At 44.7% G+C, this 12,927-nt stretch overlaps 1 protein-coding gene across 1 annotated transcript in view; it reads left to right on the top strand.

Moving 5' to 3' along the window:
- The window catches only part of mep1a.2 (meprin A, alpha (PABA peptide hydrolase), tandem duplicate 2), a 45,123-nt gene extending 32,550 nt beyond the window's left edge, over positions 1-12,573 (top strand). The window contains exons 12-14 of the mRNA XM_085996797.1: positions 508-681; positions 8,151-8,343; positions 10,438-12,573. Of these exons, the coding sequence (XP_085852923.1) occupies positions 508-681; positions 8,151-8,343; positions 10,438-10,591 (521 nt within the window). The 3' untranslated portion in view covers positions 10,592-12,573. The remainder of the gene's footprint in view (positions 1-507; positions 682-8,150; positions 8,344-10,437) is intronic.
- Positions 12,574-12,927: the final 354 nt, after the last annotated feature.

Here is a 12,927-nt window from a genome sequence, read left to right as displayed (position 1 = left end):
GCTAATTTGCTCCTCCATATCTTTCCCACTATTTGGTGGTCTATAGAATATACCTAGTAGTGTAATGGCACCTCTATTATTTCTTAACTCTAGCCATATAGATTCTGTCTTATAAGAAAACCTTAACTAATTTGGCCTACAGCTTTCTCTTCAATGGGCTCTGAATAAAAGAACAGAATGTACCGCTAATAATGCAATACCATATTTGAATCCATAGGCCACAATTTATATATCTCTGCGTTCTCTACTATTGTATAAGCAACAATTACTTAAGGCTCTAACAAGCCAGCATTTCTTCAATCTAATGCTTTATTCAGTTTAAAATTTTTTGAATAGTACGAAATGCAGGTGAATGGTTAAGATGAAGAGTGTCGCACTATTAAGTTGTCTGATATTTTCTATTTTTATTTCAGATTTCCAGCACTCGGGATTTTGCTTTTATATTTAGTGTTTAAGGTAGTATGGAAATCATTTGACATGACTAAAGCTGTATGAATTTAATTACAGACAAAAATGACACCTTCTTCTGGGACAAGCCTATGCTCACTGGAACCTATGATCCTACTTGCAACTGTTACCGGAGTCATTCCTGGGGTTGGTCAACGTTCATATCGCACAAGCAGCTTCAACGCAGAAGTTTCTTAAAAAATGGCGACCTCATTATTTTCGTTGAGTTTGAGGGTAAAGTAAATTTTCTTCCCTTATTTCCTATTGCATCTTGTTGCTAAATTTTCTTCACAGACTTCATCTCGGCCCAGGAGATCATGTGATTTTCTGTCCATTCGTTTGAATTTTAATCGACAAAAAACTACATTTTTGCAGTTTCTCAAGATGTGTTGGCTGCGAGTGCTGTGACCTGTCGGGAGTACCACAATCACTGAATCAACCCATTCATGTCAGTGTGAAGCCGAAACTGCTTATCAGTCACTCAAACTGCAGAATACCTGTGTGACTATTAATAACTAATTTGACAAGTCTTGCCATGTCCCCCTTGTGACTTAGCAGCAAACTGGGATACCCATAAGTGGACAAGGAGCGTAGTGAGCGCTATTTGTTCGTTAGACGACCACTGTCAGCAAATAATAGGGGTGGGGCTGCCAAAACAGCGAGTAGCTCTCTTTGCCAAGAACCTAAACAATGAAAGACTTGGAAATACTTGCATTTATATAGCGCCTTTCACAACCTCAGGACATCCCAAAGTGCTTTACAACCAATTGATTACTTTTGAAGTGTAGTCAGTGTTGTAGCTCTTTTAGTGTAGTCAGTGTTGTAGCTCTTTTAGTGTAGTCAGTGTTGTAGCTCTTTTAGTGTAGTCAGTGTTGTAATGTACTGCTAGAGCTATACTTATGCAGGATTCCAGAGCATTCCAGAGATATAATTGATGGACAACACTCCTTGCTTTCTCATGGAAGCTTCTTAAATTCTCTTTGAAGTAATGTACTCCACAGAGTCTTCTGCCTAATAAGCATTGGCTGGTAGACATTTTGCTAAGGGTGTAATCTATGCTGTGCCAAGCTATCATTCATTAACTAGCATGGTTAGTGAAAAAAAATCCAATCTGTTAGTTTATTAACCTAATTACCCTTGTGAAGTTCAGACAATCTTCAACTATAAAACTTTAAAACAGCAATCTTTGCAAGGTACTGGAGTCCAACCACTGCCCATTAAACTGTACTTCAGCAAGAGTCAGCACTTTCAGGAGAGAAGGGGAGGAAAACTGGGAGGAAAAAGAGAAACATTTTCTGTTTATAACTGAAGCAAAAGCATTGCCTGTAAAAAGATGTACTTTTTATCTACAATACTTTGAAAACTAGAATACTGATAACGACAATAAAAGGATAAAGGTGAACACAGAGTTCACTTACCAAATCGTCGAGTGTATGACAGAGACAAAACAGAGGCTTGCAGATAAAAGCTAGTGAGTAAAGTCTTATGAAGAGGGCTTTTGTTACAATGCACTATTGCCAGTAAAAGCACTTTATGGCAAAGGATATAAATTGAGAGTGCAATATAGTGAATGTTATCAGCAGATTTCCACCATAGCATGTCACACTACTGGAACTTGTTCTGGATTTTAATTACTGATGGGCGAAGCTGCTGTCAGTAAAATAAGCAAGGATTTTTCAGTCTTGTAAATTCTGATTTTGACATATGATAATATTTTTAAAAGCCTCCGAATTACCATCTGTGATACTAATGTATGGACATTTAATGTGCTATTAATGGCCCAGATTTTGTGGTAGAAATAACGGTGAGGCTATCAGCATTCACTGCTATTAATGAGTAAATCGGACAGCAACTTCCGGCACCCACACATTCGCAGTTAAACATTGAAGTCAGGAAGTTGCTGTCTGAGATGCCCAGCTCCTTCAGGAGCAGCACTATACCAATACCTTGCTGAGAGATGTGACATTGAAATGGAAGAGTGTGAATTTGGGGTACTTACTGATAGATACCCACTAAACATGCCAGGAAAAAAGTTAGGGCTTGTCCATTCAAGTGTACGTGATTTTTTAATGGCGTGATAAGTCTTAATTACTGCCAAACAACCTCTCTGGCACTGAAAATTCACTTTTACAAGTGTGGAGTCTCATTCCATCAAATTTTAATTATTGTTGGAGATTTTAAAAATTAAATTTTTTTTGTACTTTTTCATTCTGTCTCTTTTATATCTTTCTCTTAATCCCATCTTTCTTTCCCTCTCTTTATTTTGCTATCTGTACATGATTTTACATTGAATTAAATATTCTAACTTAGACTTGCATGTTTAGACCCTGCGGCCGCGATTTTATCAGCCGGTCAGAAATTGCAATTTTACCTTAATTGCCCTTTTGAATCCCTGCGTGCGCGCTACCTGGCCCAATTAGTGGTTTTGGGTCTGCTGCTCGTCTCTGCTGACGTCTGTCAGCCAGCTGCATTTAAGGGGCCATGCAGCCTTGTTTCATTCTTATCCTTTTATGTTGGTTTTCGTGTTGCCAACTGCTCCCATGACTGCTGCAAGAGCCAAGGCCTCTCCCCGCTTTTATCATGACTCCCTCCATGCTCTTGTGGATGGAGTGAGAGGGCGCAAGGAGGTACTATTCCCATCCTCTGGACGGAGGAAGCCTCCTCAGCAAAGCAAAGCAGCCTGGCTGAAAATTACTGAGGAGGTCAACTCCAGATCGTTGTGTGCTCGCTCCTGGGTCCAGTGCAGGAAAAGGTTTAATGACCTGGTACGCTCAGGAAAAGTGAGTATAACATCACACTTACTCTCAATCTGCTCTCCATCTCCTCTCATCACCAGCACTCTGCATTGTCAACCTACTCCTGCACATCCCACTTTACCCTTACATCCCTTGCACCCTTAACCATCCCTCTCTCTCTATGTACACAATCACTTCACTATTCGACTATGCTGCCCTCACACTCACTATCACTGTTATGCAATGCCAGCAACTAACAACGCACAGGGAGGGCCCTTGGTATTGGCATCTCACTCCATCTTTGTCTCCTTCTAAGCATCTATGCTATAGATTCTCTACACTCACTCCATCATTCTCACTCAAACTCCACTTGTGTCCCTCATTGCAGGAAAAGAGAGCCTACAATAAGAGGGAGAGGGGCAGGACAGGAGGAGGGCCACCTTCCATTGCCCATATGGCCAACGCTGAAGAGGCTGCACTCGAAATAATCGGAGGTGATGAGGATCTGGAAGAGGGGGATGGCCAGACAGGCGCAGCAGAGCAAGCTGGTGACAGAATAGATTTGCAGCCCTCTCATTTACATTGCATGAGTGACTGATATGGCATCTGATGCTCATACAGATTGACTTATGATCATCTGCACAATTCAATATGCATGCTACTTTAATATCACATGTCTAACTCATGCCTTTACTCCCCCACAGGACCATCGAGAGCCCCCCTCCCCACCGTCCAGGCGGAAGAGCCTGAAGACTCCTCAGAGGAAGCTGCAACCTCTGAGGGCGCAGCGTCAGCAGAATTAAGCACACCCAGCACCAGCGCAGATATGCACACCTCGGTGGGACCTTCGCGAGATAGAGTAGTGTTGTCATCTGGTGTATCACAGCTCACAAGTGAGCATCAGCAGGTGGTGGAGACAGGGACAGCAGTGGAGAGTCCTCGTCGGAGGCTGCAGGGCCCTCCCAGCTCTGCTCAGCTGCATGTGGACCCTGTGCCTCTGGGGCCATCCAGAAAGAGAGCGGTGCTGGAACTCCAGGAACAAGTGCAGGATTCTCTGGCAGGTTTTGCATCCAGGGTAACTGCGAGTGTGGAGAGGATGGAGGAGTCCATGTCTAACATGAGCACTGCCTTTGTGGCGGCAATGGTACATGAACGCACCACCACGGATAGGATGGCAACCTCCGTGGAAAGGATGGTTACCTCAGTGGAAACGATGGCTATGGTCATGGAGGAAATAAGTCGCCAGAGTCAGGAAAACATAGTGAATGTTCAGAATAGATTGACATCTCTGGAGGAGCGATGGGCAGCTATTGAGCAGAGAAACCAGAGCTTCATGGAAGTCCTTTTGAGGAGGGCTGCCAGTGCAGATACGGGTCCTCATGGCCCCCCTGTTGTGCAGCAAGGTGCTGTCAAGCCACTTGCCAGCATTGAAGTGGGGCTGACCCATGAGAGAGATGTTGGTGGCAGGCAACAAGGAAGTGTGGGCTCCTCTCTAAGTGCTCACACTCCCATGCACTGTGTAGCCCTCAGTCAGAGCCCCACCAGAGTCCTCACCGAACTGAGATGGGCATCTCAGCCCCTACACAGCCACAGGAGGAGCAGACTGTTGCCGAGCCCTCACAGGCTTGCAATCCCAGAGGACGCCCACCAAAGGTGTCGAAGCAGGAGCAGCATGAAAGTGAGCAAGGTGCCCCCACATCTGCTGAAGCCACAGGGGAAGCACCACGTAGAAGCACGTGTAAGAGGAAGATAATGCACAATTAGTCACAGGGGTAGTCACTTGGGTGTTCTGTTCTGTTGTCTTTTGTTGTGTTTAATATTTGGCATTGTCATCCTTTTGTGCATGTATTAAACAAAATGATGGCAAACAGTTGAAGTTCTGGCCTATGTGTTCTGGGAAATGGAAGTTGCACATTGAGGGCTCAGGGTGACTTGCATTTATAATGATGGTGGTGACAGTGATAGGAACCCACAGGTTCTTGTGCATTGTGTATGGTGTGATAAGAAGGTGCCAGCCACATGTGTTTGATTCGTCTACCTAAGTGAATCTGGTAAAGATTAGTGCATCCCTTGCATCACAGCCAGCAGTGTGCTTGCGTGCTGCTACAGCTGGCTCATCTGCCTCCGCAAGGTCTTCTTCCTCCTCCTCCTCCTCCTCCTCATCTGAGGAGACTATGCGCTGAGCCATTTGTTTGTCAGGCAGCTGCAAGCCACGATGCTGTGCGATGTTATGCAGTGCGCAGCAGACCACGATGATTCTGGAGACCCTGGCTGCTGAGTACTGTAGGGCTCCACCTGATCTGTCAAGGCATCTGAATCGCATTTTGAGCAAGCCGATGGTTTGCTTGATGATGCCTCTGGTGGAAATGTGGCTCACATTGTAGCGCTCCTCTGCTTCGTTTGATGGCCTCATCATTAGTCACATCTTCAGGGGATAGTCCTTGTCTCCAAGTAGCCATCCGGAAAGTTGGGTTGGTGGATTGAAGAGTTGAGGCACAGTAGACTGCCGCAGGATGAACGAGTCATGGCAACTGCCAGGGTACTTTGCGCAAACATGCATAATGTTCTTCCTGTGGTTACAAACCAGCAGGACGTTAAGGGAGTGGAAGCCCTTGCGGTTTACAAATACAGCTGGGTTGCGATGGGGTGCCCTAATGGCCACATGTGTGCAGTCTACGACACCCTGCACCCTTGGCAAGCCTGCCATATTTGCAAAGCCAACCGCACGCGCGGTTACACTTGCCTCATCTGTGGAGAAGAGGATGTAATTGTGCAACTTTGCAAAGAGGGCATCAGTAACCTATGTGATGCAAGTGTGTGCGGACAACTGGGAGATGCCGCTGATGTCTGCTGATGAGCCCTGGAAGGACCTTGAAGCAGAAATATTGAGTGCGGTGGTGACTTTGACAGCCACTGGTAAGGGGTGTCCACTCACTCCTCTGGGCTCCAGGTGTTGGTGCAGCATTGTGCAGATGTCAGCGATTACCTCTCGTGAAAGTCTGAGCCTCCTTTGGCACTGCTGCTCAGTCATGTTGAGGAAGCTTATCCTCGGCCTGTAAACCCTGTGTTGGGGGTATCTCCTGCGGCGACGTGCAGGCCTGCACTGATGCCCTCTGCCCTGTGCAGCATCAGGTGAGCGAGGAGGAGGTTGGTGCTGCTGTTGTGCCTCCAAATCTGAGGACCAAGATGACAGGGTATAAATGGTTCCCATGCTGCTGGTAGATATGTCAGTTGAGGACTAGAAGTTATAAGCGCTCAGTCAGTGTGGGGAGAGGGTCTCCCCAGGAGGTCACAGTGGAGATGGATCTCAGCTTCACTACTTACAAACTCAGTAGACCTGCAAAAAGTGTTCCAACACCTGAAAAAACAAAGTTCTGTCCTCTGTAAGTGAGCCATGTTAGAGCTCCGCTTTTATTCTGGAGCTGCAGCTGTCAAGGCACTTGCTGAACCCGGCACAATCAGCTGACGTGGTTTGGGAACGGTGTGGAACACGCAGAAAATGTGCAAAAATTGAAAACCGCTGTTAAAATAGGCTTATCCAGGCAATTAACAAGCTGTTAACTGCCTTAAGGGCCTCTGCCTCCGCTTGGTGGCGGGACCGATCGGGACTCCCAGAGCCAGCATTTGGCAAAGTGGCGTGGAGGTGGGTTGAAGGCACCGTCAATCAAAACGATCTTAACCCTTGACCCGCCTCCAAACCCGCCCACTCAGTGCCAATAAAATCGCGGCCTGCGTGCCTCAGTAAGGATTCTTCAATCTGATTGGTTAAGGAGACACGCTGTTGCATGCCCTGTTCATACAGATCCCAGATCTCCTGTAAAGGGCGCTCCTCTAAGAACCACAACTTCTAGTGCAATAGCCCATAGAAAATCTGTGTGCAAGTGTAAGTGTAATGAATGGTGTTCTCTGCTGACTGCAAAATCCCGTCTGTTATGTTCCTTTGTGGTTGTTGTAAGGGAGGTATTAACTAATTTAAAATAAATAGGTTAGGTTCTCCAAGGTGCCTCTGAGTCAGAAGGTTGTGGGTTCAAGTCCCACTCCAGAGACTTGAGCAAATAATCCAGGCTGCCACTCCAGTGCAGTACTGAGGCATTGCTGCACTGTCAGAGGTGTCGTCTTTCAGATGAGATGTTAAACCGAGGCACCGTCTGTCCTCTCATGGGTGTAAAAGGTCCCATGGCACTACTTGAAGAATATTGGGGGAGTTCTCCCGGTGTCCTGGCCAATACTCCTGAACCAGCATTTATTTAATAGCAGTTTGTGGGATCTTGCTGTGCACAAATTGGCTGTCGTGTTTCCCTACACTACAACAGTAACTACACTTCAAAAGTATGTAATTGGCTTTGGGATGCCTTGAGGTCATGAAAGGCATTATATAAATGCAAATTCTTTCTTTCTTTATTAAAATAGCGGACAGAGGAACGTTATGAACATGTCAGGTGTTCATGCACTAATGTCACAAACAGTAATTTTTAGGCTATGCAATTAAATGTAAATGTATAAAACAAGAACTAGAACAGTTTAGGCATGTTGAGTGCTGGAGCATTTGGCAGCTCCTTGGGTGTATTGTGTTGATGTTCTGTATGCCATGGAGGGGAGAGTCACATATGCTCACAAATTTTAAAAACTCTAATGTTGGCCTTGGCATTGGCCTGGGATGGGAAGGGAGAAATTAGGTTCAGTTCATGGTCCTCATTACTATCCTGAGACTCTTGCTGGCTAGTGTATATGTTGATTAACGACAGAATAATGTTTGGATGTGATGCCCACCATAATCGCACAAACTGTTGACTTTCACTGTCCAGGCTCCCTCATGAAGATTTGCCCCCTGAAGGAGATACTGGAGAGTGGCTAGTGCCTGTTGAACGAAAGCACAGGATAACCCATGAGAGCAGGGAAAAAATATGGAGGGGAAATTATTATCAAAATGTCCAACCCAATCACTGAATTTAACTCTTTTTTTTAAAGATCTGACTCCACTGATTAATACAGAAGTTCAGATTAATCCCCCAAGTTTTCATGAAAGGCATCGACGAGCAGTGGAACATACTGAATACTCACAAGAGCATCAGCCACGGAGCCCCCTCAGAGATTGGTGTGATCCAGGATTTTGCCTGAATGGTGGACTGTGTGTTATGGCGAAAGGGAAAGCAAGTTGCAGGTAGGTGACATTTTTGGAACTATTTGTGGAGCTATTCTGAAAGAGCAAAATAGTTGTTATCTCACTCCAGTATAATGCAACATTTAGTGTGCTTAGATCGCATCTCTAATCACCTTCTTGTCCCAGTAAGCATCAGACCTCTGCCGCTCATACTATTGAACAGTTGTTACTTACAAATTTTTTGTCCATTCCCACAATCGCAAACAGTATCTTGTTGGAAGCCATTCCCATTAATGTTTGAACATGCTACACCACAGGATGATGGGACATGGGCCTGTACCAGTGATTCTTCATATAGCGATTATGCATAGTTGCTGAGTGGAAGCTAGGCACTACCTCACAGGAATGGAGGAGAAAAGAAAACTACAGGACTAATAGACTCATAGGTCCCATAGTTTTAATGGAGACCTTTTACTTGCTCAGTGGGTATTGGGAAAGTCCTGCCTCCAAATCACATCCTTTTGCCTTCTCTCATTGGCTATCAAGAGAAAGAGAAGAAGTGATGTAGAGTGTCAGCTCTAGCCTCATTCCATAGCCAGTCAGCCTAGAAATGCATGGAGGACCAAGTCTATTGGTGGGGGGAGGAAAGGAATATGGACGACAAATGGCCGTATTGTGAGTGCCACTTCCTTACACTTTTCCCTTTGCCGACAGCTTGAAACAAGCCAAGTACACTTTAAGTTTCATGTTACAGGTGTGGATATTGTTTCTGGGCAAAAGACATTCTGATTGAATTAAACTAAGAATAAATACAGTGTGGCACCTCAGTGGGAATGCAGGATCTTTGGATATGCCATCTTGTTGTTTCTGCCATAAGATTAAGGAAAAAAGTTTGCCAGATATCACCCCTTGATGGCACAAAACTGCAAAAAACAAATGCGTTGTCACTGACTCCTGACCCCAAGGACAAGAACTGCAGCAGATATCTGCCCATCCGCAATCATATATGAACATACAAACATATGAAAATGATGGGCAGGAAAAGACCAGCTGGTCCATTAAGCTTGCCCCACACTTGTTATGGCTGGAGCATCAATACTAGACACATCCAAGCCTCCTGCAGCCAAGTTATCTCCTGGGAGAGGCAAAATCCCAGGGCCAATAAGGGAAAAAATACACTGGAAAGTATCTTTTCCATCCCCCTCAGGCAATCGAAACCAGTCCTGGAGATCACATGGACCAAGTGTTATCTGTAAAGCCAATTACCTTCTATATGATGTGAACACTGCCTCAGTCAAGCACTGGCCCAGCTCCCTCTTGAAGGTATGCAGTTAGTCAACACCCACCACACCAGCCAGCAATGCATTCCAAAGGTGTATATATATATATATCTATAAATGTACTCTGTATTTGGTCATTGGAAGCTCACAGCTTTGAGGGCAATTTTAAAAGTAAGTATCAGGATTCAAACATTGTCCTATTCCTTTATCCTGCACTTGTATAGGTTTTGATATTGACAAAAGATGCTGGGGAAAATGTTCCTGTTTTGTTCTTCAGTGTTAAATAATCGTCTGGGAGGTTGCATGTGGCAGAAAGCTCCATTTGGGGTGTGTGACCCTCCCCACCCAAATTGCCTCTACACACTGCGCCCAGGTGATTACTTAGTGCCTAACTGCAAAGGAGGAAATTTTTCCCAATAACCCTAATCATGAGGCCCACCTTTGTAATCACTGTAGCCCTTTTCCCCCTTCATTATCAAGTTCAAGTGGGATGCAGGACATGAAAATTAATATGAGCAAAAATAATTTATCACAACCTCAGAAAAGCAAGTTGCTCATTTAGAGCAGGGTTACTGTGCTGGCCAACACTGAGATACACCATGCTAGGCATAATCTGAATACACATTCTCAGACTTGTTTATTAGGACTCAAAATAGTTTGAGCCTTGGTAATGGAGAGTAATACTTCTTATTGGGGAAGCTAGATCAGCACGTGAGGGAGAAAGGAATAGAAGGATATGCTGATAGGGTGAGATGAAGAGAGATGGGAGGAGGCTTGCCTGGAGCATAAACACCAGCATAGACCGGTTGGGCCGAATGGCCTGTTTCTGTGCTAGAAATACTTTGTAATACTTTGTAACTTTGTTCTATTTTAGATGTGCCTCGACTCAAACACACCTGTACTTCGGTGAGCGCTGTGAAACAGCACAGATTCATGGTACTCTCTTCGGGGTAATGCTTGGTGCAACTGCAGGTGTGCTAACCCTGACCATTGCTATTATTAGCATGATTGTAAAAACACGAAATTAAAACTGAACAAAGCATCATAAATATGTCAGGTTGATGTAAATCTGCTTTATCAATAAATTACAAACTTTTTAGACCTTTTTATACTTTGCAAGAATTACCTGGGGAAGCATAGCTTTATGATAATTCCATAAAATTTGGGCTGCGTTTGTGACTAATCACATTAAACATTACTATTTCTTCTAATGGAAATAATTATCATATATACTCATGCAGAGGATGACCACACAGAGGTTGGCACTTATTTTCCAGCCAGAACTATTCCCTGAAATAAAATCTATGACCCTTATATAAAATAACTAACCACACTGTAGACCCTACTCTTTGTAGTAGATGACAAAACTTCAAGTAGTTGACTGACTTAATAATGAGGTCTCAAGAAGCCACTCAAAAATTGTCTTTGATGGGTAAAATTATCTTTACTTGATCCAAACTTTGGTACAATTAATATTTGAGTCTTAGATCTACTGATATAATTGCTTTTCCAGTGCTTGTCTTGTTCCAGCTTCCTGTCTTCCATTCCCCTGTCTCAGGCCATTTGTTTCTCTCAGACTGCTGGTCTACCATTTTCTACTCTTAGGCTCCTGATCCACCATTTTCTGCTCTCAAACATCCAGTCTGCCACTGCAATCTCTCAGGATCCTGGCCTGCTGCTCCTTGATTGTATTTGTGCACATTGGTGGCAAATGTAATTTCCCAGTTTGAAGAAAGATTCACTACCCTGGATCTTTTTTTCTCTTGAAAAGGGAAGACTGGGAGGGGATACAATAGAATTGTTTAAAATGATGAAAGATTTGGACAAATTGGATCCAAGCAAGCTTTTCTTCCCTATACAGAATTGAAGCAGGAGGGGGGATAAATTGGCCTGCATCGTGCCCGATTTCTGGGTGCTAAATAAGTGTTTGGGAGCAATTTCACGCAGCACTATCCCATGCCCGATCCCCCCCCCCCAGAAGTGTGCCGGCTGCCAAATTGGAGGCCAGTGTCCAAGTGTCCAGGACGTCTGCCTGAAACAGGTGTTCAGCCTCGTGAATATGCTAACCAGGGTCCTAGTGCCTGATTTAGGACCCCACTGCCAAACCCGACAGAAACCGGACGGAGTACGTGCCGCGCATGCTCTGCTCAGATTTTCTTGGTCTACTGCGGCCTAACCAGCTAGGAGGAGCTCCACAACAGTATTGTGGCTGCTGCCAGCCCAGCTCAGCCTCCCCAATTCCGTTCACCTCGCCACCCACCCCCCCCCCCACCCCCCCAGGACCCCCTTGGGCTGACATGTCGGGGCTCACATTGTAGGTGTTCTGCCTGCTTTGCAGCAGTTTCCCAGGGCTAGACCAATTTCTTCCCCCAAAGGGTCATATTTACAAATTAAGAACAACAAAAGGAAAAAGGCAATGCAGGGTGAATTATGTGGAACAGATTACTGACAAGAGAACAATAAATCTTAAAGAGTTTCAAGAAGGAACTAGACAAGTTCTTGTCAACAAATGTGATTCAGGGTTATTCAAAATGCTCTAAGGGAATACTGTGGATAGGTGGGCTAGATGGACCGAAGGTCTTCTCCTGCCTGAAATTGTTATGATGTTATTAATCTCTGGGAAGGTGGAGCATCAGTCACAATGTCTCCCTAGAGAAAGGGATAATTGTTTTTAATGCGCGCTGTCTATTCTGCATGCTGCTGACACTGTGCACAGTGAGCCTGGATCAGCAGATAGAGATTTGGAGAGAGGTGAACAGAAAAGTGGGAGTTAGAGAAAGAAAAATGCAAGAGAAGTGCTGGAGAGTCCAACAGATGGATAGATCTGGGCCAGTGTGTTTGCCCCAAGTGATGTGCAATGACATCCATTGCAATGACTCATGACTCCACCCACCTGATCTTCAACCCCGAAAGCAGTGAACAAAGCTTCTAATCTTATATGCGAGATCTTAAAATATGTAAATCATGCTGTACTTTAAAACGTGTTGAAATAAAGACATGTTCGAACAGACTTGAAATAGAGCTTTTTTTTGTTTAAATGCATTATCAGTGGGTAGTTGCATCATTCAGTGTAATACTAGGCCATTCAAGCCAGGGAGATCCCAGGCTCTACTTGTGGTCTTTGCTGAATTAGCTGATTTCATCTGGGTTGGCTGCAGAGGATGCTAAAATTGCCCTCAGCGCCCTTGAGCTAGGAAGGGGAAAAAAAACATAAGCTAGGGTTCTGAGCCCTGTTGGTGTAAGTGTGGAGATGTGACTGCCACAGACTTCCTTTGTTGAACCTGCCAAAGTTAGTGGGGGGTCAAAGAAAAGTCCAAAAACGTAGCCTTCGGTAGGCGAATGATGCATCTAAGGTATTTCATAC

This window comes from Somniosus microcephalus, chromosome 9, assembly GCF_052327205.1.
Source record: "Somniosus microcephalus isolate GS21.2 chromosome 9, FLI_Smic_1.0, whole genome shotgun sequence".
Taxonomy (NCBI): domain Eukaryota; kingdom Metazoa; phylum Chordata; class Chondrichthyes; order Squaliformes; family Somniosidae; genus Somniosus; species Somniosus microcephalus.
Note: the sequence above shows the minus strand (reverse complement) of the source record. Positions and strands in the feature narration are given on the sequence as shown.